This window comes from Tachysurus fulvidraco, chromosome 18 (genome assembly GCF_022655615.1).
Source record: "Tachysurus fulvidraco isolate hzauxx_2018 chromosome 18, HZAU_PFXX_2.0, whole genome shotgun sequence".
NCBI lineage: Eukaryota > Metazoa > Chordata > Actinopteri > Siluriformes > Bagridae > Tachysurus > Tachysurus fulvidraco.
In genome coordinates, this window is record NC_062535.1 from 11502079 (window position 1) to 11528979 (window position 26901).

Consider the following 26901-nt stretch of genomic DNA (forward strand, 5'->3'; position numbering starts at 1 on the left):
TACCCTGTATAGCCTTCTCACTTACTCTTCTTCAACCGACTATTTCGTCTCTCCAAACACACCCTGGCTAATCTATTACCAATGAAATTTATTTGTCAGTTCATTCTGAACATTAATTGTTACCAATTTCGTATTTAAATAACCAAGACTGTACAAGATCAATTAACTCCGTTCGTGGAAAGAATATAGAAATGTATTAAGAATTGCATCAGGTTTTGTTCTGTTACACTTAATGTTAATATCAGCATGTGCGTACGTAAACGTTTTGTTTGGATCACCAGATCTTGAACTTGGCTGAATCAGCAGAGTTTCTTAAAATTATTTAACAGATTTAACAACTTACCCAGGCTCTTTAAAGCAATCTTTCACTTGACTGAGTAGGAGGATTTATTTATTTGTGGATCTGTCTTAATTTTTTAAAGGCACACATGTGCAGTATCATCTCATGCCTCGATTGGATCCTGAACAGATTTCATCCTGTGTATAAACTGTGTGCGTTTTTACCTGTAGTCAAGTGCATGTCTGATCAGCCATACTGAAGTCTGTCATCTATATTGCATGTTATTATGCAAATCCGCTTATTACTATATTCATCATTAAATTCTATTGTCCTTTGCTTTTGTTTCTTGAAAGAATAATATGGACATCATACAGGATGTGGTTTTGGAATCTAACCAACACTTTAAACGAGCATGCCTAATGTCTGTATGGAAGAGGATTGACTTTCAAATGTGGCCTGGAGAGATTGGTGCTTTTAAGACCTCCAGATTTAAATGTGTTGCATATGTGTCTTGGGTGTATTTACGTATTCATTTGTGTGCGATCCCTGATAATCAAGACACAAGGCATGAACTGTATACCTGCCCTATAATCAGTGGTATAAAGCTGATTCCCCTTGAACTTTGAACCGTAATGGAATACGACACCCTTCCATATGAAAATGGTAATATTGAATTAAATAATCCGATCCCCCTAGCAAGTTCTGATCAATAGACCGAAATGAGATTTGTATTTACTGTATTACTTTGTTTAAATGTTTGTAAAAGCTTGCTTCTCTTGCTATTTTGAGGGACAAAAGTGTTCTTGGCATTGGGGGCTAACTGTTGCAGGGAGACAATGTCCCTACTTGGCACCTGAAAGTGCTGAATTTAGCTTATTGTGAAAAGTATAATGGTGGCTTTAAATATAACCCATGAACCGAGCCATGCTTATGTGATCCTGATTCATCCATGTTTTGAATAAGAGTTTCCACAAAACTGAACATGTATTTGCTTCCGATTTCTGTACTTTCCGTACACTGAAAAACAGTGTGAACACATGCTGGTTTTAGACAAGTCAGAGTTGACGGATTTCTTGTTCTCAGATATTAGGTCTACAACCTTCCAGCTCTCAAGGACATGTGGTACTCACACCAAGTTACATTTCTCATTATCCTTCTATCTTTAAAAACCTGTTAAACAAAACTCAGCCTCTGTGTACCTTACGAAGAATTTGGTAAAAGCGTAGTCAAGTTTGCTTACCTGGCGTGATAATCAACATTTGCCTTCACTGAATGTGAAAGTGGTAAGTAGTGTTTTGTTTACTACAGGCTTTATGGTAATGAATCTCACAGGCTCACGATTAGAGGGCTTGATTTTGTAATTTAAGCATATACAGTGTTTAAGTTATTAAACAGATGGCTTTGTCGTGCTCCCTCTTGTGTTGAGTCAGAGTTGCACATCCCGTCACCCCTTCACTTTGTGAAAATGGTATAGCCTGGGACTAGCAGTAATTTTCCATCCTGTTTGCTCAGTGCTGCAGTGGGGGAGGGGAAATTGTTTGTCTTTCATGGATTTTGTTCTTTTTTCTAATTTATTTAGAAGTTGTTTTATTCACATTCACCAATTACTTAATTGTTATTTTAAAACTGTGTATTTAGTATTTTTTTGTATTTTTGACATGTTAAAGATTTATGTAGAGACATATCTTACATATACAAAACCACTGTCCAGATGATTACTTTATTGTTTATCTGATGATTGTGATTGTGATTGTGACATGTGTTTTTACATTGTGTCCTGGTGTTGCTGGGAAGATCACAAAGAATATGCTCCACCCCTTTGTGCATGTGGTACAGTCCCAGCTGAAGGTCTCTCCCTCACTCACACTGTCTCGCCTATATATAGGGTGAGTGAGAGGAAGGCTAGTTGCACTTGTATTCTTGTTCATGGCCTTCATCCGAAGCTCACGCAGGTTTATCATTTTTCATGTTTCTTCTAGTACAGGATCTTCTTGTTCACTTTTGTCACTACTATAATTGATATTGAAAAATTGAAGAAAAAATCTGCATTCTATAGTAATATTCTTTCTGCGCGTCTTGGGTTGTGTGCTGCGAAGTTGTTAGCATGAATGCAGCGTGTTCGCATGGTTTGGATTGTCACTTTGGGTTCTTAAAAAAATTATTGAGGATTTCTTTTCGGTGTGATCTTTTCTTAAAGAAGATTTTAGTCTTGTGTGTATCCAACTATTGTTTATTGGTACATGCTGTGGGTTGATGCTGGTATTGGTCAATGGGTTAGCGTAAGGCTAAATGTTCTTTAAAAACGCTCTTTTTAGAATTTGGATATGTATTGCGATTTTATGAATTAGCCTGTTTGGTTTATGAATACATCTGTCATTGTAGTATAATGTTCATTTGGAGCTTCTGAATTGAGAACTTGAATTGTTTCTTGCCTTTGGCTTAGGGTAGTGTGGTTGTTAGCAACACCAGCGCCTGGTGTTGCTGCACAACACCCTGAAGCACATTGTAGAGTCCTAGCGTTGCACCCCTCCCCCTCCTCTTTCTCTTGGTCTGTATTGCTCTTTTGCTCCCTAGTTCCTGTCTACACGGTGTTTGCTCTTTGGACCGAGAGACTATGTTCCCTGTCTTGCTCACAATTTTTTTTTCCTTTTCTCGTCAACTAACGCGTGAAAAGATACTGGCTGTTTTTCAACAATCCTTGAACAATTTTGCACTTGGCCTATACTATTATTTTGTCCCATGTTTTTCTTTATACAAAATGTTAGAATTTGTGCATTTAACCTTTCACTTTTGAGAGCGGTTTCCATCCTGTTTGCTAAGTTAAGTGTTCGGTTAAGTTAATCCCGTGTGTGTGAGATTAACACCCATTAAATGATGAAACTGAAAGCACAGATTTAGATGAAACTATAGAAAAAGATGGACCAGATTCGAGGCAGCATTAAAACAACCAAGTTAGATTTATTGCAATCTCATACTTGGTCCAGGACTGTACAGAAGTATTAAAAAGGATCGAATAAAAAGAGAATTGCTGTCTTCCTCAGCAGGTAATTGACAAGCATTCATGCTTAAGACTATATACTTGGGTAGGTAGTCTTTAGAGATTTGTTCCACTTCTGCTGCCTTTGGTGTAACAACGGACTTTTGTTTGAAAATGGAATGGACAGCCACACGTGGGTGTCTGCTACATTTCTAGGGCGTGCAGACGCAGCCTGGCCCACCCATAGGTACACCAATATGTGAAAGTCTGGAGTGTCTTTGGGCTCTGGATGACTTATCACCACAGAAATCTGCCGATGAAGTTCGCATTAATGGTTTTCATCTGGAATGTTTTTTTTTTTACTCTCTCTATGATTCTACTATAAACATAGACATTGCAGTTAAATTCAGTTTTTATCTTTTAAAAAAGACTTTGTTTATTCATTATTCATATCTCTGCCTTGGTCTACAATCTGCCTTAATTGATTTATTTGCCTGGGAAACATGATGAGGCTCAAAGACGAGTGCACAGGATTGGATCACCTCTTGCTTTCACTGGGGTACACCAGTTTTATTTATTAATATTTTTCCTAATGAAGGAAATACTTTAGTCTGCAAAGGAATACCGGAGAAGTCCTGAAAAGTATCAGGTGCTCAATAGATGCTACCAGATATATTCAGCTGGAATTAGTATAACCCGCAAAACCTTTTTATTGAGAGCACTACCAAAATGGAGTATGTGCACACATGACCAATCTGTTTTTCTGAACATTGGCCTTCAAAGAATTTTCAGTCTCGGATGTGATCATGGTACACACCTGTAGCCAGAACAAAAAGTCCTACTGTTAATAAGCTTGCATGGCTGCAGCTATGAAATCTCTGAAGTTGACTGAGCTCATAGTTACTGTGGCTGTTTAAAGCAAGTCTTTATCAATTATGCTCCTAATTGATTAGTTGATGGTCATTTTACTTTGTTTCCTCAAAAAAGCCACCAAATATTTACCAGCAGTATGTATGATGTGTACTAGTAAAGACAAAAGGAGTTTTTCTAAGATGCCCTAAATATTCTTCCTTTCTTGGCCTTGCATTGAAACAAATGCATGTTCTTAGACATCTAGGTCACATGCTTTATGCTGATTGATGGATCTGATTCATAGATTATGTCTTTGGTTTATGCAGAAAGCACCCCTAAAGGAAATGGGCAGTTTCTAGATTTCTGGAGGGGGATGTAAATTTACAAAATATTTAACCTTCTAAAGCTGCAGTTTGAGACGGTGGGATTTTTACAAATTAATTGAGATCCTGGGATTAAAAGATACAGCTTCATTTTAAGTCAGTGTCTTCATTGTTGTCACCTTGCCTCTGTCACTTATTGTTCACACATCTACATGGGATCAGGAGCATGTAATCTGGGATTCTGATTATTCTGCCAGTGTATGAAATCAAAAAATATCAATTCAAATTGTCAAGCCACCATTTACTTCAAGACTGTATCAAATCAATACATCCCCAAGTTGGATCTGTGCAATTTGTATAATGGCACAAAAGATTTTTTTTATATTTTGCTTTAGCATCTTGAAACCTCGAGTACCTTAGCTAGTCAGTGTTATTTATTTATTTATTTATTTATTTATTTAAATGAGGGAAATGAATGAGAATTTTTATAAATACTAAGTAATATTAAATTTAATTCCTGAATAAATAACTAATTCCTCACTGTCATTAACTAATAAATCTAGAAGGAAGAAGTCTATGGAGGTGCAGAAATTCAGTTGTTTTCTCAACATGAGGGAAATCTAATTTAGCTAAATATCTTTTGGCATGGTAGTTAGTTTTAGGTTTTGACAGTGTACATTATTTGTTTACTTTAAGTTTGTATTTATTCATTTGGCAGATGTCACTTTCAAATGAGGCTTGAATCTGAATGCAAAGCAGAGGGTCATGCTCAAGGATCCAACTTTGTCAGTCCCAGAATTTAGAATACCAAACTTCAGACCATTAACACAGCGTTGAGGTGGTTTAGTTTTATGAACCAAACCGTTATCTGGGAATAACATTGAGAATTTATTTTTATGATGTATAGGAGATGGTGGTTTGTAATTCTTTAGTGCCTTATTAAGGAGACGTATAGAGGTTATCTTACGAAGTTCCCTTGTCATGTTCTGTCAGCATAAACCAGACACTTGGCTGAGAGAATTTCAAAATGGGTATCGTTTAATGTTTGTCCATGGGATGTCAATACCAAAGAGAGAATTGAAATTGGCTAGTTTAAGCACTTTGTAAACGTAACCATCATGGAAGTTTACATTTTGCACTGGGGGACAGTGATGCAGGAAAGTCACATGACTGTGCCACATGTCATGGGAAATCCGAGCATTACAGATTGCAGATAGATGCAGCCACATGGAAGTCTGGAGTGAGTGAAGAACACACACACACACACACCCAAGGAAGCCCTACATCTAAACCACAGGCTTACTTCTGTTGACAATCCAGCAGGCTCTGATGAATGCAGGTTAAAGTTATAACTTGAGAAAGATAGCAGCAGGTCTCGTACTCTTGTAATCTCGTACTTTGAGTACAATGGCGCACTTATTTCAATAATGTGGAAATCAGCAAAATTGTTTTCTTACAAGTAAGCTTGTGTAGGACTTTTTGTCATAATCCCTCTAACGTTGATGCAGAGCTGTGTAGCTTTTCAACCATGTCCTTGGCAAAAGTGGTACGATCCATGCGTAGCTGTAATTTTCCACTCTTTGTGCAGCAGTGGAGGAAGGGAATTATTTCAACTGTTTAGTCAACTGTGGATATTGACTACTGATAGACTTTTTAATGTATGTAATATTTTACAGCTGTACATACCATGTGAAGCTTGTACTGGTCCAGATAACGTGGTTTTCTGGTAGCAACAGATCCTTTGTCCATAACTTCAGAGAGAGAATTAAAGTCCTGTTTTCTACAATGAAATCAACAGAATCATGGTTTCTGTTTTGGTTGGTCATTTATAGCGTCTGAATTTTAGCATACCTGTAAGCATATGGCTCTCTTTCTTTCATCTGTCTGGCTTCACCTGTGGCACCATAGGAAAAGCTTGTGGCAGGAATTTGCTCTACTTTTGTCTTTAAAAATCACTAAATCTGGGGTTGTGTATATAAATAGAAATGTGTCCTTAGTCCTTTTGGCACAGACTGTTTAAAAGTGCCTTTAAGATGGTGATTCAAGGTTTAGTAGGGAGTGTTGATTTACTGTACCAGCTTGGCAAAGTTGATTAACTTTTTTTTTTCCTTCTGAAAACAAAAATGATACATTTTAGACTATAATGGGATATATTTCTGCCGTGTTCCCTCTTGTGTGGAAACTGAGCTGAAAAGCTAAACACCCCTCATTGTGAAAATGGTATGATCTGAATGTGAATAGCTGTAATTTTCCATTCTCTTTGTGCAAATGTGGGGGAGGGGATTCATTTTAAGTTTTTAACATGTAGTTTTTGACTATTTTGCTTAAATATCTTTTACAAGATTCATTATTTTTCTTTTGTACTCTTGAATATGCATATTCAAGGGTGTTGGCTTTTTTTGTATAGGGAGCAGTCTAATTTGTTTTAATTTGATCTAATTTAAAATGATTCACAGACTTGTAGCTATGTGGTGTTGATATTCCTACAACATGGTGTTGTATTCATGGCAACAACCGAACACAATGTGCTACACCCAGAAGCATGCGGTGTTGGTTGCTTGTTTAGTCCCCGTGTGTGTGTGTGAGAGTGTGTGTGTGAGAGAGAGAGAGAGAGAGAGAGAGAGAGAGAGAGAGAGAGAGCTCTTCAGGGCCGATGTGTTATCTCACTGGTAACTAGTGCTTGCTCTACAGCTGATTAGCGTAATCTAGTGATTGACAATTAACAGGTGTATCTTTCGAATTTTGTTTTTCTTGACTAACTTTTTTGCGCAAGTGGAAATTGAATATAAAGGTATATTTTTATTGTGGGGAAATTTTGGTTCCATAATTGCACTGAGAACGTTTTACGTTTTTCTACTAGCATGGTGTGATTTGCATAACGGCATGGTTTAACACGTTGGCTTGTTATTAGCTAATGCACGCTCAGATTGAAGTCACAAGATGAATCATTTGCCTCAAACATGTTACGAAATATATTCAGAATAGTGTTTTCAGAAACGAAAATGATGGATTTTAAAAAATATATATTTTAAGTTAGCTGCCTGCGGTTTCAACTCTCATAAGAACAGGTGTGATCGGAGCTGGAAAGTTTGTTTTGGCGATTGAATACTTATTACATATAATAAATTTAATCTGGAAAGGGAATTGTCATGCTCCCTCTTGTGTTGATGCAGAACTGTGCAGCAGAACACCCCTCTGCATTGTGAAAGTGGTACAAGCTGTGCTTGGCTGTAATTTTCCACTGTGTACAGCATTGGGGGAGGGGATCGAGTTCTGCTTCTCACCACCTTGTCATGGATCACTGTTTACAATTTCTGTTTAGAGACATTTGTCATCTTTTGTTTGCCTGGTGTTTTAGAACAAATACTTACTGTTTTACCTGGTATAGTATATTTACATAAACACTGCTACATGTAGTGACGGCGCAATTGTCAGTCTGGTCCTCACAGCGACATTGTGTTTAGCTCCCTTTCTTAACTAATACTCACGTCCGCATGTATTAGGAGCGATCAGTTCTGAGCCTTTTACTGACTACACTGTGCACAGCTAAAGAGTGATTAACAAATGTTTCAGACTTTCATCTAGCTTTTTCTTTTATTATTATTATTATTATTTTTTAAATATTTTGATTGCGAAATCAGCTTGTTTTGGCTGGTCAGTCACAGTTGCTCCCAGGAAATCCACACGAAGTCCACAAAGTCATCCACATGAAGGGAGAAGAGAGTTCTCTTGTGCTGTGCTACAATACCGCACACGGGATAAACAGACAGCTAACATGTATAATAAAGACATCTTTTGAGTTAATAATTTAACTATAAACTGGAATGCATATTCCCCTCATGCTCCCTCTTGTGTTGAGGGAGAGCAGAACACCCCTGTTCACTGTTGTAAATGGTATGATCTGTGGCTAGCTGTAATTTTTCACTCTCATGTGGAGCAGTGGGGGAAGGGGATCCATTTCACCATGTGGGTTTTTATTTATTTATTTCCTTTCTTTTCTACATTACATGATCATTTACATTTTAGTTCATTTGTACCAAGCCTTGTTTGCTTTGTACTTTAGAATATATGATCTTGTCTCCATAGAACGCTTTTGTAAAACGAGTCATTTTCCCTGCAGTGATGTAACTTGTGTGGTATTTTTGGTGCAACTGTTGTTCCCTCAACACTGTGTTCAAAACCTGACTCCACCCAGTAATATGGCGTTTGCTTGTTTAGACATGCTCCGCCCCTTTATTTATTTCCACACAGCATGTTTGGAGGCTTTTTTTGAGGGCTGTTTATGATTTTAATTTCTTAATTAGAAGCTATGATCCTGTAGTCTGTGTCTGTCTGAAGGGATGTGGTAGCTCGGTGGTTAAGGTGTCCGACTACTGATCGGAAAGTCATTGGTTCGAATCCCAGGTCCACCAAGTTGCCTCTGCAGGGCCCCTGAGCAAGGCCCTTAACCCTCAATTGCTCAAATTTTGTCACTCTGGGTAAGAGTGTCTGCTAAATAATGTAAACGTAGTCTACATCTGTCAATGCTCCCTCTTGTGTTGAAACCGTGCCATGCAGTTGCACTCCCCTCGTCTTTGTGAAAGTGGCACATTCCATTTGTAGCTGTACTTTTCCACTCTCTTCTAGTTGCAGTGGGGGAGGGGATACATTTTCACCATGATGGCTTTGGCATTTATAAAGACTCAAGCTTTGTTTATTCATAGTACAAAGTTTTAATTTTCATAAGCAGTATTCTTTATCTAGTGCAGTCGAGTATGTGCTATAGCTGTGATATGTCTACAAGTGGTCCTAATGGACTCCTGAACACAATATGCTCTACCTAGTAACGTATAGTGTTGTGTTTGTTTTAGGTTCCCTCCCGTGTGTGTGTGTGAGTGTGGAGAGATTCAGTTCTGGCAAAAGTTAGCTTGTGTTTATACATACATTAATCATAACTACAAAGTAAGAGGTTATTGTTTTTTTTTTTTGATAATGTCCTAACTAGCTTCTGTATAATTTCTATTTTAATTAAATTGCTGTGACAGTTTTGATTGTGGTTCTGTATTATTAATGTCCTTTTGTGATTTATTGGGATATTTTTAGATACCCAGTACTGTTAGCATAACTTGCTTTTCACACGAGGGCTTGAAAACCTCAGATACCCTTGTGCTCACCAGTGGGAGTTTGTGCTGTACCACGTTAAACTTTGCCAGCATGCACACATGCGCGCGTGCGCACACACACGCACACACGACTGCAGTGACAACCTACGCATAAACGGCACGTCGACTACATAGCTACATACTAGCTAAATTGTGCTTTGTGATTAACCTGCTTTCCACTGGTGTTTAGGAAGAACACCCTTTTCTTTGTCAAAGTGGTATGATCCACACCCGGCTGTAATTTTCCACTCTGTTTGCGCAGTGGTGGGGGAGGGGATCGATTTCCACCTTTAAACTATGAGATCTTTGAGTATTTCTTGCTATATATGATATTTTACAAAACCTTTACACAGAGACTAATTGGTCTTGCAATTAAAAAAAGAATTTAATAATTTCTTGTAGGTATTCGAATGTAATTTTGTTTACTTGATGTTTCTAAATGCTGTAGTGTTTGCTGGGAACTTAATACTTTCCCTGTCATGCAGAAGAATGTGCTTTGGTACTCCTTTTGTGTCTGACTTCATGTCTAAGAGAAATTGGATCACTGGTTTGGTCACACTATTTGTGCTTATACTGGCTAGCTATTAAACAGGGCAAATTTTTTTCATTATTATTTAATCTGTTTTGTTTTTAATCAATGGTTCATTGTTAGTGTCAAATTTTTACAGGCTTATAGCTGGTTAAAGAATGACCGGACAATGTTTCTGTGCTCCCTCTTGCTATGTATTTGAGTTGTCTTTCATCACCTCTCTTAATTGGCAAAATGGTACAGTCTGCATGTTACTGGAACCTTCTGCAGCTGCTGTTTGTGCACTGTTGTAGCATTGGGGGGAGGGGCTGTAGCTTTGTAAGCTTTTTATTTTTATTGTAAAATTATGCTGTCTTATTTTAAAAAATAAAAATTCTTCAGTCTAATGTGAACTTTGAAGAATGGAGTCAGTTAGAAATTTACATCTGTATTTCTGACCGTTTAAGTCTATGACCTTGGCCACCCAATTTTAATTATACCTGAAGGGGGGAAACAACAAATTTGAGAGTCCAAGCTTCCTGATCTATAAACAAACACTACACCTTATACTATCTAGTGCTTTTCTTAACTATACATCCTGCTCCGAGCCAGAGACACTAGCAGCAGTGTTTGTGGTGTTTTCTTTTATAGGTGCAAGACGTTAGCCAAGTTCAAGTTTCGTCCTGTGATTTCTCGCACAAGTGTCTCTCACCATTGTCTGAGGATCACATGATTAACTTGTACACATACATTCTATAGTGTTACTAGCTTGGGTGTGGTATGCTACTGAAAAAGAGGCTTATGGAATCATATGTATTCATAAGTAAATTTAAAAAATTTTTTTGTCCATCCAAATGGTTTTCCTCCTCATTAATTGTCAGGTCTCTTGCCAGAGGGTTTGCTTGTACTTGCTTGTAAAAATTTGGCTTTATTTATTTAACTAATGACAGATAGTCAGGTTAGGTTAAGTGATGGATTTTGCTAGCTATTTGGTTATTCTGCTGGTGGAAGCAAAAGATGAATAATGTGCCTTTTTTTTAGACTTCAGCTAACTCCTTGAACAAAAATAACATTTTCTTTTCCTTTGTCTTTAAGTATTTTAACTCTGACCAGTAAGTCATTCTTACTCAGAATACACAATTTACCTGATTATCATAAAATAAGCAAGTAATGAACAAAGAAAAAGGGTGTGGAGAGCAATGCTCTGGCAGCCATTTTGAGCCTGTACAGCAGAGCGAGTCTAGCTGTACTCGTAGAGAGGTGGAGTGCAAACATTAAGCACAATGAACAACCTTGTAATGGGGACTATGCTAAAAGCTAGCAGCCTTTGTTTTTATTTTTCTCCATACAAATTTTGGGGTTCAGATTAAGGGGCAGATCTAGTACACTTAGTTTTAATTCCTCTTTTGTAACAAACCCTGTTCCCTTTTTTTTTGGTGCCTTGTGCGCCTCAGAATAAATGGGAGATTCAGGGACTATTTCTCTGTGATTTTTAGATCAGTGATTTAAGAAAATGTGTTATTTGGTATTCAAAATTTGTGCGAATTTGCAGATTAACCCCTCTTGCTTGTGGTAACTGATCTACCTTGGGTTACAACGTTCAGTATCGTTCAGAAAGCCCTCTATGCAAATGTATGGTTCTGCTTGCACAAAATAGCAAATGCCTATCATGACAATTGTGTACCAATATTTGTAGTTCAGGCTGTTCATTCCAGAAATCCCATGTCTGTAAATGGGTGGGGAAATAATTAGTCTGACAGCCACTCTGCTTAAATGGTATATGTGGGAAAACGTTCATACCTGTTGTCATGGTCACTAGCGATTTCATCATGTTGGTGAAATCTGAACAGTTTGTCTGGAAGTGAGATGTGCTGTGCATGTGGCTTATGAGGAATTGTTTCTATATTTAGGGAGTAGAATATGCGCAATAGCAGAACTGCAGCAGCAATGCAACGGCTAGTCCAAGCATGCAGACAGTGGAAAAACTGCATGAGCTACAGTAATGATGCGCTCATAGGGTTCTCGTGATTTTAGCTCCCTGTGCGTGTTAAGAACTAATAGAAGTAAGCAGCACTGACAGGATTTAAAATGGCTGATACAGAAACAGCTAGTCTTTTAAAGAAAAAAATTGTCATGCTCAGACATAAAAAGCCATTTTAATTGATCAAATCCCTACTTGTGCAAAAATTCAGACCTCAATAATTGTGAATCTCCTGTGACAAAGGATTTTGTAATTCAGTTCTGGTCACCATGTATTAAAATGGTTATACCTCATGATTTATACATTTATTATGGCGTCTAAGCTTAAATGGAGCAGAAGATATTCTGTATCTTAATGCTAGTTAGCTGTAGGTCCACTGTACGTACAACACTCACAACATTATGGTGATTACAGTCAGGAATATTAGTGCCATGACTGAGCTCTCGATGTTAAGCCTGTCTTGGATCACGAGGGCTGGGGACTAGAGACGTACGTCAGAAGTAGCCAGTCCTGGTACCTGATTAAAAAATATCTTGTGTAATATCGTTAAACTGTTGTACACCGGTAAGGTCACTGTTGCTAATGTGGATTTTTTTTTTTCCTTCAGGTTCCTGTAAAATTGTGTGGGCAAATCCTTCCATGAACAGGGACGTACAGAGGAGCACAGCGATAAGGTGAGACGAGCTCTGCTCTCTGAGCTTCCTTCTGCTTTGTGGCGTTTCATTTAAAGTGAGGAAATTTAGTTTATACACATACTTTTGACCAAATTCCGAAAGAGACGTGCTGAAACCCTGTTTGAACTTACTCTGTGGCTTTGGATCACCTGGTTCAACTTGGATCACTTTGGACAGACAAATTTAAACACTATCTTAAATAGGAGCACGAAATCAAACTTGATAAAAGATCAGAGCATTACCTAATCAGCCACCGTTGTCGCTAGCAGACTCTGTATCCTGTTGTCCTCATTGGCTGTGCCTCTGACCAGTGAGGTTGAAGGGGGAGGAGACACAGTGCTGGGTTTTCACCCCTCCCGTTTTTCCTAACAGAAGCATTTTGCTCTGCCTCCGAAGAGGAAGTGTATGAGTTATCCTAATTTGATAGAGGAAGTGGATTAGTTTTCGTTTAGGGTTTAGGCTAAATCTAAGTGTTGTCTTCAGACTAGTTTGATCTCTGAGGAGATTTACTGAAGATGGCAGTGTAAGCAGACTTGTTTAGGTGTAGAATTCTGTGTAGGTTTTTGCTTTTTTAAAATTTGTTGTTAAATTGCTTTTAAAAGATGATTTAATGTTGAACTGCTGATCAGTGGCATTAGGACAAAGGCAGCTATAGATTTATTGTGTTAAAGGACCTAAGTGGTATCCAGACTTAGTGTCATCTAGGGTATAGACTGCCACCTAGTGTTTTTAAAGATAATTGTCTCTGCCCATAAATGATGCGGCCGTTCAGGACATGACTAGACTAAATATCTAACGTTTTTCTCAATTTGAACTAATTGCCTGACTCTCTCTAGTTTAACCAGGTGAGAAAATGGAAGTTGCTGTTCCAGAAGAGCCTCAAAAGAAGATTTTCCGTGCTCGAAAAACCATGAAGATGAGTGACCGTCAGCAGCTGGAGGTGCTGCACAACACCTTGGTGACTGCACATCCAAACTCCTCGTCACAGCCCCAGACACCACTGGTGAATGGAACGCACGGGGAGGATGGACAGAAGGGGAAAGAGAAGGACAAGGAGACTGGGACAAAGTCTCCTACCTCACCCTTGGCAGGTTCTTCCCCTGTACCATCACGCACACTCTCTCGATCGCCTTCTCCAGCTGATAGTGAAAATCGAAACCCTTCACCTTCTCTGAAGAGAGGCTCGGAGAAGGGCAAAGGTGAAGAGAAAAAGGGAGAGAAAGACAGAAGGGATGATAAGAAGGCAGAAGAAGACAAAGCTGACAAAACAGAAGTGAGTGAAGCCCAGGGAATCCTGCAAAACTCCATAAATACAATTTTTATTTTATTTTTTCATAAGAAAATGGAGCTTATTTTCTTGGTCATTACACAACTTAAGATTTTGCTAATGTAAACACTATCAGCTCTTTCTGAATCCTGCATCTCAGGACTCGTTTTACAGAGTATTCTGATAGTTCAGTCACACTTTCTCACCTTGTTTTATTCTAGACCACCAAATCTACACGCAGCAGTTCTTCGTCAGTGTCTGACAAGAAGACCGAGCAGAACAAGACATCCACAGGTCAAGTGTTGAACGGTGAGCTGCCCATGGATACAGACAGCACATCCCTTGACAACGGTTCAGCGGAGGAGAAAAGCAGTAAGAGCATCTCCTCCTCGTCTCCTTCAGGCTCTCCAGCCGCCAGCCTGGAGTGTGACCCGGAAGTGAAAGAGGGCTTTCTCTGCCTCAGTGAGGAAGATGAGGGTCAGGGAGAGCAAGATGAGGCAAAAGACAGAAACCAGGAGAAGATGGATGTGGAACCTGAGAAAGAGGAGAAGAAAGAGGGAGAGAGAGGGTGTAATGTGGCAGATGGCACAGGTAATTAGTGCCTATTCGTGATGCCAATATAGAAGTAATCATTTTTAGATTTGGAGTACCTCCAGGTGCTGCTGAAATAATGCCATCACTTAGGAACGACAAATCGATGTAAACTGCAGATAGTTCAGCCTGCAAGGCTAAATACTTTGGAAGTATTTATTTATTTTTTTGTTTTTGTTTTTTGGCAATTGTATGCAGCAGCTTTTAGGCAGGAGAAGATGCTTTTGCATGTGCAGCCACACTGTTCTGTGATACACCATCAATCAACCATCAGGAAATATCATCTCTGGTTGTTAAATTGCTCAGCTGAACACTTAAAAGACTCAAACTTGCATGTAGGATGCTCTGACGCAAAACCCTTTTGCTTAAGTAGGAGTTGTTTATTTCACACCTGCAAGTTGTGGTTGCTTATTTTGCTACCAAGATTTGGGATCGAGTTGAAAGCTCAGTATAGACAGGGCTTCAAGTTGAGGTCAGAGCACTGTTTAGTGGATTAGCTGAAGCAAATGTTGTGCTAGGCTCAGTAAATCTGAAGTTCAAATTTCATCCAGTCAGGAGAAGTTGTCATTGCTGGCATTTTGACTTAGATACTGAGAGTTTGAGGGAGACTTTCTTTTGAAATTTGAGTTTTAAAATCAATACGTGTTCACGAGTACCACTGGGGTATCCTACTGAGGCAGGGCTTCAATTGTAATTCCAGGGAAATGTCGAGAGAGATGATATGTGGTGATGAACATTTGATTCTCTGTGAATTTGCTTGTGTTGAGAACAGGGGGGAAAAGTCCCTTGCTGTTTTAGCTGCAGGTAGAAATTTATGCCAAAACTACTGTCAAAGCTGACCAGCTGTGCTTATACAGCTGTACTGAAAAGCTTCCATGCTTCTGTATTGTTGCACTGCATGCTTATTTGAAAAACAGTATCATAATGCATATCTATACATAATAAGAGTGCATTTATATCTTGCTTCAGCCAAATGCACTGCTCTGCCATCTTTTATAAACAGGAACCAGCACTACTTCCGGGAAAAAGAGATCCTTGTCGCCAGTTGAGGTGAAAGATGAATGGAAAGATGAGGAGATCAAGGAGGAGCGAGATGGAAAGAGAGCAAGAGTAGAGGGAGTGCAGCTGGAGGCTCAACTGGAGCTGAAGATCACAGCCAATGCAGGGAGCCGTCTGAAACTGGAAAAGGTTTGTTCGGTTCCTTAAATGTACAGGTTTAGCTTCATGAGCCAGCATTTAGAAAAGTGTACTTTTTTTTTTAAGTGGTCAAGTCAGCCATATGTTTAAACTCCAACATTTTCCGTTTTCTCCTTCTCTCAAGGTGGTGCAGCAGTTGGTGGAGGAACGCTTGCGTGTTCTGCAGCTAACTGTGTTTGACCACAGTCTACAAGAACTGAAGGACCGAATGGAGAAGATTGATGTTGCCACCAAACAGCAGAAAACAGTTCAACATACCCTACAGGTGAGGCTCCTAGAGGACCAGGCTATATGTTCTCATTTCAGTGACACTTGCTATAAACTTCCAAAGGTATGAGATCTCCCTACAAAGTAGTATAGGTTTTGAATTTGGCTATTTGATCAAAGCAAAAATCTTTAGTTGAGCAGCACTGAAGCATCCAGCAGGAAACTCATTTCTGTAATAGGAAAAATATGAAAACTAATTTACAGATTTTGCATGTAAACTGGTGGCTAGTTATGAGGTGATTTGTTAAAATAACTGAGCGATTATAAAGGAGATTGAAACATTATCAGTAACAAACTCTTTTTTTGTTTTTGTTTTAGAGTAAGATTGCACGACTTACCAAGAAGTTCGGAGCTGCTAACCAGGCATCAGAGAATTCCAAAAAAGCTCAAGTGGTGAGCAGAAAGATTGCAAGCTCAACAGTTGATCACTACTGTTCTGTATTTTTCATTCTGAAAACATTATACACAGTTAGAAACCGATGACATGAACAGCTTGCTTTGAAAAGTAAGTTTTTTTTCTCCCCTTTAATAGACTGCTGCTAACACTGCTGCTAAGCCTACTCCCACACCCATGACCACCCCAACAACACAACGGTGAGCATTTTTGTTTTTGCTAGTTAATGACCGCTGACAAATTCCTGGTGTCTTCAGAAATGTCAACTAGTAGGCAATTGAGGTCCAGCAGTTTATTTTCTAATTTATGGCCATTGCTGTAATGGCTACTGCATAAGTGCAACAGAGGAAAGTGAATGTCATTTATATCCAACATATAACTATGACTTCCAATTTAACAGGGTGTATTTATACCCAAATTCAACTTGTATACATTTCATGTTATTTTCGTCTATTTAATTCCTACATGTTTTATTACAGCACTGTAAGGACCATGCTGGACCCTAAGCCTAATCCTTCTGCAGTATCATCCAGTTCTAGTGGTGAGTGTATTTGAATTCATAAAAAGAACTCCTTTATCGTGTCAGATGTTGTTCAAGCTAGGTTTAATTTATTAAACAAAACTTAAAACTTTTCTCATGTCCTTTAGCTACCCCGACACAGCCCAAACCTCACTCCACTCCAAGTACACCCACCTCCTCAGCACTGGCTGCCCCTGCACCCATCCTCCAGCTCATAACCACAACAACAAACTCCACACCCTCCTCCTCCAGCTCTTCTCTGAGTGTCCAGGCCCAGGCAGGCACTCTACTGCTGCAGTCCCGCCCAAACACAGGTGCCATGACGACTAGCACAGCCACATCAGCTGGCCAACCAATGTCTATACAGCCTTTGCTGATTCAGCTCCCACTGGCTATGGCTAATGGCCAGGGTGGGGCCATAGCTGGAGGAGTTGGCCTGATCCCTGTGTCCTCCTTGGCCACAGTTACCAGCCTTAGCAAGGCCAAGACCACAACGGCCACCACTTTTATCTTGCAGAAAACGGCAGGAAGTGTTACGACTTCCTCCTCGACTGCTCCCACGTCCTTGGCTTCATCAGCGTCTTCGGCAGTGACACAAATGCCACCAAGTAGACCAGTGTACCAGGGTAGCGCAGTCACAGCAAATTCACCTAATGCTGGCATCTCTGTGACGACGGCTCGGGCCCCAGCACAGTGTGCCACTGTGGTTGGAATGGCCACTGCTTCATCATCTCCAGCTACCACAGGGCCTGCTGCAACAGGCTCAGCAGCAGCCTCAGCTGGTCCACCATCAGCATCCGAAATGGCGTCTAAAACAGGTGTGTTCTTTAACCAGAAATCTCTCATTTTGTCTGAACAAAATGTATATTTTCCTTACACGTGTCACATTGTCCTTATTTTACTCCATGTTGCTCTCTTCTATTCAGATAATCAAGCCATTCATTCTGCTTCAGTCAAATCACCTGCTCAGGTAAGTGTAGTAGTCTGATACCTTATTGTGTTTAAACCTCATGTTGTACATATACAGGGTAACACTAAGAATTTTGTAAAACCAGACATTATGAGCATTAAGACCATTATGGTATGATTTGCCATTTTTTATGTTAAATCCATTAAAAATGTAAAACATGAATTTTCTGTGATGTGTGTAGCACAGCTATAATAACGGTTTCTGATTTTCCTTTGGTAGAGAAACCAGCTTTATCCATTTTATACTTTTTCATTGTAATTTCAAGTAAATATTTATTACTTCCTGCTTCTCCGCAGACTGCTCGTCCCAAGGGCTCAGTGATCGACCTTACTGAGGATGATGATGATGTTCAAGGTAGATTACCACCATGAATATTTAGCACTTTTTGCTCTTATCCTTTCTCATGCTCACTTATCCATATGGTCCTACATGCCCTTTTTTCTCATCGACTATGCTATAGTTACTGGTGTGCAGAAGGCTACAACTCCTGCCAATCCCACTAATACCCAGCGACCCCCTGGGCCTCCCCCATCACTAGTGAACTCCACCACTGTTGGTGAGTTTCTCTCTTTCTCTACTTTAATTGCGTTGTTTATTTTGGCCTAAAGTCATTTTTACTCAGATTTTACTCGGTCCAATTTCTGTTTGATTTGTCTGAACTTTTTTTTCTTGTAATTTGTGCATATTTCATTCTGGCTTTTAGCTTTGTAAATATTATGGCCCTATTGTGAGGTCTGTAGTTAAACCTGTTTGTTTCTTTTTTTTTTGTCAGTTGGTCGCTCTGCAGCACAACATCGTACCCCAGTGGTAAGTGGATGTTACTAAAACCTTTTGTACAATTTTTATGGAAAACACTTGAATTATTTGATGCTTTGTGGTATTATTTGTACCGAGTTGCAAAAAATGTGCACATCATCCTGCAGGCTTGCTTTTTAGAATATTAATCCATTTGTTGTGCTTCAGACAATATCCACCAGGTGGCACAAGGAACAACATACTGTAGCTAGGTCAGTGTAGATCTTGTTCAATGATTACAGTATTTTCCACACTATAAGGCGCACCTAAAAGCCTTAAATTTTCTCAAAAATCGGCCGTGCGCCTAATAACCCGGTGTGCATTGTGTGTGCACAGAGTTCCAAAATCTGTAAAAATGTTGTGCAACTTTGGTAAGCGCTCCGCTAGACTGACCCACTGACAAAGGGACGTAATGCATACACTACGTACGCTGGCAGCGATAAACCAATCAGAGAACATTACGTAATACGTACAGTACTTACGCTTACCTCTGCCACGCCTCCGGGAGGTATACTACCGGTATGTTGCAAAACATTTGTTTCTTCCTAACCATTATGCGCTCCACACTCCAGTCCAGTAGGTGGCGGTAAATGTACCTCAAGTTGGTTTGCCATCCGCCAATAAAAACCAGATGCTTACGAGGCACAATACAAAAGAATTCAACATCAATGTATCTGTGGTTCGAAAGTGGAGGAAGCAAGAAAATGTACTGCGCCAAGTTAAGAAGTCACAGTAGATGAGGACTTTGATGGATTTGTGGGAGAAGATTGATTAAAAAATAGTGTGTGTATTGTTAAATAGTAGAATAAAGTTCAACTAAACTCACTGTTTTGCTTCTGTTACCTTTTTTTTGTAGACCGTATGTTTTAGCATGCGCCTTATAATACGGTGCGCCTTATGGTGCAGAAAATACTGTAGTCACAAAAAAGCATCTGATGTGATTTAGCTACTGTGTATTGCGTTACAGTGTGTTCCATGTGCCACCCTGTGGATATTGTCTGAAGCACAACAAATGGATTGAAATTCTTACAAGCAAGCTTTCAGGATGATTCACATGACAAATGCTTAAATCATTCTTAACCCTCTGGGGTCCAAAGGCGCGCCGGTGCGCCTTTGGCACATTTTTTCCTCTTCAACGTGAAGTCCACTTAAAATACTCAGTCATTCATAGTCATACACATAAATGTAATATATCATTCGAATCTGTGAAGTGTCTACTTTTGAGTGCCTTCACAATAACAACAAAACGCTGTGCTTTTGGCAAATAAAGAAAATAACCAGGGTGTGCATTCAGACATCCGTGTCCTTGACCATCTTCCTGAAACACGCTACAAACATGAACTGATAACTCCGCCAATACTTATCACACGAACATGATACATATTTCTAATGGAAGCCTGAATTGTCTACTTTTAAATGTGGTAATTAAAATCGAAAGCAAATATTGTCTTTTTGTGTAATCTGTATGTAAGCAAAGAGAAGTACAGTTTTCCTGGCTCGACCTCATTAGCACTAATGTGATCCCACCTACCGCGTGCGAACCATTTATTTGAATATTACCTGGCCGGGCTATGCAAACAAGATCAACACCAGCAAACAGTGCTACTGTATAAGAAGCGCAAAGTTTTAACAGATTCATTCACTTATCGACACGCTCGGAAGATGAAACTCTTTAAAGCTGAGGAAGCTTTACATATGCTCCAGGACAGCGAGGAAGAGTTCACAGTTTCCTCAGATGAAGAGCAGGACTCCGACGACGAACGTTTGTATTTTGAGCGACTTGATCCAGCTGAGGATATAATTTCTGAAGAGTAAGTTTTATTTACATTTGTTGAAATCTTGTGTGATGTAAAATTATATATACTGTACTGTATACAGACTATTTGCAAGCAGATATTAAGAGCGACTTTATAGAAACGTCTCGTGACTTTTATTTATTTACCTTTAAATGTTAGTTCTTATTAAGCTGCATGCTGATTAATGTAATGTGAATATACAATATGTTTATATAGTAATATCACTATTTAGAATATATTTTGACTAGTGTTTATGCCTCAACTAGTCTTGTTTGCGTGACTGTTCGGGTGTAAATGTATCGATGTGGTGTCGATGAGCTGTTAATGTGTAGCCATAAATATGTCCGGTAATGGCCCGTTAACAAACATATACAGCGCATCTCTGTACCCAATTATCTTCTCAGCTATGCTTAACTGCCTTAGTTATTGCTTTATAAGTTTGTGACTGTGGAGAATACATTATATTTAGGGCCCGAGCACCGAATGGTGCGAAGCCCTATTTTTGCACACATTGGCCATTAACATTGGGGTCCCTTAACATGCTTGAAAACTCTTGAAATTTGGCACACATGTCAGAGTCGGGCGACGCTAGGCTCGGGCAAAGGCTGGAATACGGGCGTGGCAGAGGGGCTCTGTAGCACCCCCTGTAATGCAAAAACAAACATTTGTGCAAAGATCAGGCAATTATGTACGCACATGTACGAGAGTTGGTACGCATATAGTTCTCATAGACCCGAACAACTTTTGCGCTCTAAACTATGAGCTCCGTCCAACAGGAAGGCAGCCATTTTGGATTGTTTTATAAGTGGGTGCATGCGGTGAACTTTTAAATACTCCTATGTTTATGTTCTGTAAAGGTGCTTTGAGACGATGTCTATTGTAAAAAGCGCTATACAAATAAACTTGAATTGAATCCTAGTGAATTCATGCGATTGACATCAAACGTGGTGATTTTTGATATCTCGAACGGTGCTGCCATGGCAAGGCGACTAAGTTATGGCGAATTCAGAGATACAGGAAGTGTCTTCTATCTAAGGCAAAAAAATGTCTTATTGTGAGTACACGTGGTGTGTATGTTTGGCCAAGGATTCCGATCGCATCGAAGTGCCTATTGCGAATCTCGGACATAGCACCACCAACAGGCCCCAGGAAGTGTCAGTCACAAAGCTGGATTTTTTTTTTCACAATTGCATGCAATGAACTTTTAAATACTCCTTCTAGAGGATTCATGCGAGTGAATCTAATGCGAAATTGCGAACGGATTTGTGATATCTCAAGCACCGTTGCCATGGCATCATGTCAAAGTTTACTTTTATTTCAGGCATATTTAAGGCTTTTGGCGTGCTTAGATTATCTTGAAATTTGACACATCACGTTTGTCGGCTGTTAAGTGTGGACAAAGGTCAGACAAAGGTGTGTCTCAAGTGGCTCATTAGCACCCCCGTTTGTCTAAAATGTGGGGATTCATTTACCTACAGTCCCCAGATGGTTCAGTAACAACATAAAATAGTCCACTGATATTTAGCCACTTCATGCACTTGCCCACTGTGCATTGTTTTCTGGGAGGCACCGTATAGCGATAAAGAAAAATTTGCGAGGGCCCGCCATCGCTGCTTGCAGCTATATTTTTATTTTATATTTTATTTTTAATTAAAATTTTCTAACCCTAACCATTTATTAATTTATTTACAGATTTAACACTGACAGTGATAATACACCTGTTGCAAAGAGACTCAAGACCAACATGTCATGGAAAACAGAGACTGATATTGATGTGGTTCCACACACTTTGAGTTTCTTTCCTGCACGGGAACCTGGACCACAGCTGAGTCCTGCAGATGCACACACACCCCTGAGTCTCTTCAAAATGTTTTTTCATGAGAATGCAGTGTCAACTCTTAGCCATAACACCAATGCTCAGGCTGCCAGGGCAACAGCAAAGGGTTGCAAGTACAAATGGAAAGATGTCAGCACCACTGAGATGTACCGCTACATCGGACTTGTATTTTATATGGCCATGGTAAAGTTGATCTCCATCAGGGACTACTGGAGACAGGACAATGTTTTCTCGGTGCCTTTTCCTGCCAAAGTAATGTCAAGAGATAGATACCGCACTATTTCATGGAATGTGCACATGAGTCACCCAGAAGAAGACAAGGTAAATGACAGGAAAAGGGGCACAGCCGAACATGACCGTCTTTTCAGGGTCAAACCTCTTATGGACACTATCCGTCAAGCTTGTTTAAACCTCTATCATCCTAAAAGAAACGTGGCTGTGACACAGTACATGAAAGCTAAACCAACCAAGGGGGACTTCAAGTTGTTTGTGCTTGCAGATTCTTCCAATGGATATACTGTGAACTTTTCAGTGTACACCGGGAAAAATAACTTTCCCACAGGCCATGGACTTTCATATGATGCCGTGATGTCTCTTTTGGACTGTAAAACTTTAGGCTCTGGGTACCATGTGTACATGGACAATTTTTACACAAGCCCAAAGCTCCTGACAGACTTGTTTGCCATGAAGTTTGGTGCTTGTGGGACTTACAGAGACTTTAGGAAGGAATGCCCACGGGATGCAGCAAATTCACTCTCCAAGCAATCTTCCAGGGGCTCAATCAGATGGATTAGGATTGGACCTCTACTGTTTGTGAAGTGGATGGACACACGAGAGGTATCTGTCTGTTCAACAGTACACCCTGCTTATACAGGAGAGACAGTGCAGAGGAGGGTAAAATCACAAGACACATGGAGCACAAAAACATTTCCATGTCCTGCACCTGTGACTGCCTACAATCAACACATGGGGGGTGTTGACCTTTCTGATCAGCTGATGCAGTACTACACTGCACAGCACAAGACAATGAAGTGGTACAGAAAGATCTTTTTACACTTCTTGGACATTGCTGCCACCAATGCCTTCATTATGCACAAGGAGCTATATGGTAACATGACCCATAAACAGTTCATGGAACAGCTCGTTGTAGAGCTCTGTGGCATAAGGCATAAAGCAGAACCAAAACCGACCAGGAGTACCCATGTGCCAGTTCCAGTAGCTCGGCTGACCTCAGATGTAAGCAATGTTGCCACTGTTGGTCGCCAGAAATGTGTGCGCTGCAAGAGAGTGCATGGTAAAAGACAGGACACACCTTGGAAATGCAAAACATGTAATGTTCCCTTGTGTGTTCAGTTAAATAGGAACTGTTTTAAACAATGGCATGACGACATTTAATTTCAAAGATTCAGTGTGTGATGGCTTACAAATTTATCTTTTTTTTTTTATATTGTAAAGTATTTTTAGATGCACACCAAACTGTACATTTACAACTGACATTTAGAATCATTCCATACAATAAAGTTTCTTGACTCTGTTGTATTGTTCATGTTTATTTTTTTTTTAACATTGGTATTTGTACAGTTATAAATAAAATCTTAAGTCTTTTGTACTTTATTGTACACTATTACTAATACGCATAAACATCTAACTAACCACGCATAAAAATCATTTACCTAAAAATACAAACATGTACATACATTATACTTACATAATATTGTAGCCCAGTTTGTGCTGAATACGGTGTTGTGTGATCTTAGCCATTAATATGTTTTGAAGTAACTGAAAAAAGACCAAATGTAAGAGCATGGCAGAACCTCTGCCAGTGTCCCAAAATGGTCAGACCCCGGAGGGTTAAGGGCCACATCTGTACTAGCGAGCCGTGTTTGAAATGACTGGCAATTACAGATGTGGCTATTGAGAACATGGGTGAAAGGAAAAGGGATCAGTCATTTATCAAAATGATCATTTACCATTAATGTAATGTTTCTCATTCTTTCAGGACTCCCCTACTAAATCACGCACAAGCTCCTCGACTTCTCTTCCTCCGTTGCCAATAGCCCCAGCCGCACCAGCACGTCTGCCCCCAGATGCGGTGCACACATCTCCTCCTCAACAGCCTCAGCTAAAGCTTGCACGTGTGCAGAGTCAGAATGGCATTGTGCTGTCATGGTGCGTATCTGAGACTGAGCGAAACTGTGCTCCTGTGGACAGCTACCACCTCTATGCTTACCACCAGGACCAGCAGAGTGCATCAGCAGGATCATCCACACAGTCGGCCGCACACTCGCTGTGGAAGAAGATTGGTGAAGTGAAGGCACTGCCACTACCCATGGCATGCACACTCACCCAGTTTGTGTCTGGATCAACGTATTACTTCGCAGTCAGGGCTAAAGACGTGTACGGCCGCTTTGGGCCGTTCTGCGAGCCACAGTGTACCGATGTCATAAACCCACAGACCTAAGTTGATGTAATGAATTCTGTTAGTTAGCAAAGGAAAAAAGCAGAGCACTCTGCAGAAATATCCAAACTGTGGGAGAAACTGAACTGCTAATAATGCATCAGACTACTTGTTTAGTTAGGAAATGTCCACAAAATTGGGTAGGATGGTGAAAAAGATACACAATACCCTGAAGAAAGAGACATGCACACTAGTCAATAATTTGACGCTATTTTAAGGAAAATGGGGGAAACGGCACTGGTCTGAATCGTGCCACAAACGGTATTTTCCATTTGTAAAATGACTGTACAGTTAAGTGTTAAACAATAGGTCAGATATTTATACATTGTGTTTGGTCCGTTCCAAATTTTTCATTTCTTCTTCTTCTTTTTTTTTTTAAAGAATGTTTTTTTTTTTTAATAAAAAATACTTTCAACCCATTGCACATATGCTCCATAAAACAGCATGGTATCAAGCAACATGGAAAGACAATGGTGGCATTAATGCTTTTGTAATGTTCTGTCTGGTAACCAGACGCCTAAAGAACAACCTTCAAATAAAGGTGTTTAAAATGTTTAAAAATACAACAAACCCTCCTGTTACCCGAGTTTGATTTTATCATTTTAATTCGAAGGATTAATATGTGAAAGTATTAAAGAAAATGTATATCCAGTATGTGTGAGACTAGACCGGGGTCGCTAGACCGTATGTTTGAAATCTTTCCATTGATAGAATAAACCAACACGGGTCTTAGAGAAATTCACCGATCAAAAAAAGCATAAGTTTTCTCTGTAGCAGTGAGGATTTATGTATCACTGAATGGTTTACACGATTTAAGACCTAGATGAAATGTTTTACAACTTAATTGAGATGCAGCAAGCTTTAGATTATCAGGATTCCTCATCATTGTAATTTAATCTTGGTTTCAGTTTTGCAAGGTAAATCATGTTACTCCATTACATACATGCTTCCTTGTATTGCAAAGAAGTCCAAATACTCACACAGTCGAGCACAGTCACATCAGCCACTTGTGGGCTTCTGAGAGCCTAACGTATGTGGAAGAGGGCAGATAGACATTTGTATTTCCGAGAGCGTTATACAAAAACAAGGGCAGCGAATGCAAAGTGTTGTTTAACCTATGCACAGTACTTGTCCAAACTAGCAATCGGTTACATACAGAGCTATTAATGAGCTCTGATTTAGACTAAATCTACACATGCTCTTAAGAAAACTCCTGGCCAAAAATTAGACCATGTGAATTTACAATATGCCAAAAATAAAAATGTGGCATAAGACAAAGGAGCAGTAAATATGCACTTTGCTATGAAAGAACAGCTTGCACAATCAAGATCGATTTATAGATTGCAATTTTTAAGAAGTAGGCTTTCTGTTTAAAGAAAGATGTAATTTTGTGATTTCAGTGTTTGTGCCTCAAGAATGGATGAAAAACACTGGTGCACAAAACAAACTTTGTGCGCTGGCATCAAAACAACAACCACATGAGAAAGGGGTTTAGTTTGAGTTGCTTCTCATCTGCTGCACAATTTTTTTGGGAGTTTAATGCTAAAAAGATATGTGACAACTTGCAAATTTTTATTTAGTCAATATAGCCTATATAGAAAGCAGAATAATGCACAAAGTCAAGGCCACTTGATATAAACTGAAGGATGGCAGCCAGGGTATTTTCTATAGTTTCTTATATACTGCTGTAGTTATGATAGAGTGGTAATTATATATTGTCAGAATTATTGTTATATTGCATTTAAATGGTCATTAAATGATGAATGAAACCTCTCCTCTTTGTAAGGGTCTCAGGTAAGCCTTCAATGTCAGGGTAATTTAGTGGAAGTTAGACAATGCTCATAGTTTCTAGAGAAACCCCCCCCCCCCAGAATATCAGAATATAAATAAATAAAAAATGTCCAATTCATCACGTCAGTGTTCCCATTGATCCTGGTGAAAAGTTAATTTTAAAAAAAATTTCAATTCCAGAATTATTAAACTAATTGTCAACTTGTCATCAGCTATGTCCATTTTTTTTTTACTGAAGCAGATGTGCTTATCAATTACATGGGCATCATGAATAAAAAGTTA

General features: G+C 39.4%; 1 protein-coding gene and 1 long non-coding RNA gene across 16 annotated transcripts in view; one reads left to right on the forward strand and one right to left on the reverse strand.

Moving 5' to 3' along the window:
* LOC113648734 (activating transcription factor 7 interacting protein) overlaps nt 1-26685 on the forward strand; it is a 39954-nt gene extending 13269 nt beyond the window's left edge. For 3 of the 15 annotated variants that reach the window (XM_027156052.2, XM_027156057.2, XM_027156053.2), the window contains 14 exons: nt 12670-12736; nt 13573-14009; nt 14225-14594; nt 15598-15782; nt 15916-16056; nt 16377-16451; nt 16591-16652; nt 16932-16993; nt 17101-17790; nt 17899-17942; nt 18239-18296; nt 18403-18498; nt 18715-18749; nt 24370-26685. In XM_027156052.2, the coding sequence (XP_027011853.1) occupies nt 13590-14009; nt 14225-14594; nt 15598-15782; nt 15916-16056; nt 16377-16451; nt 16591-16652; nt 16932-16993; nt 17101-17790; nt 17899-17942; nt 18239-18296; nt 18403-18498; nt 18715-18749; nt 24370-24831 (2700 nt within the window). In that variant the 5' untranslated portion in view covers nt 12670-12736; nt 13573-13589 and the 3' untranslated portion in view covers nt 24832-26685. Of the gene's footprint in view, nt 1-2142; nt 2233-9445; nt 12576-12669; nt 12737-13116; nt 13292-13572; nt 14010-14224; nt 14595-15597; nt 15783-15915; nt 16057-16376; nt 16452-16590; nt 16653-16931; nt 16994-17100; nt 17791-17898; nt 17943-18238; nt 18297-18402; nt 18499-18714; nt 18750-24369 lie in introns of those variants that run through there. The other 12 variants (XM_027156059.2, XM_027156065.2, XM_027156054.2 and 9 more) reach the window with 11 other exon arrangements.
* On the reverse strand, nt 5453-6623 carry LOC113648737. The gene is made up of 3 exons (XR_003442011.2): nt 6284-6623; nt 6119-6212; nt 5453-6010 (listed from the first exon to the last, which is right to left on the reverse strand). It is a non-coding gene; the product is annotated as an uncharacterized LOC113648737 (long non-coding RNA).
* Nucleotides 26686-26901: the final 216 nt, after the last annotated feature.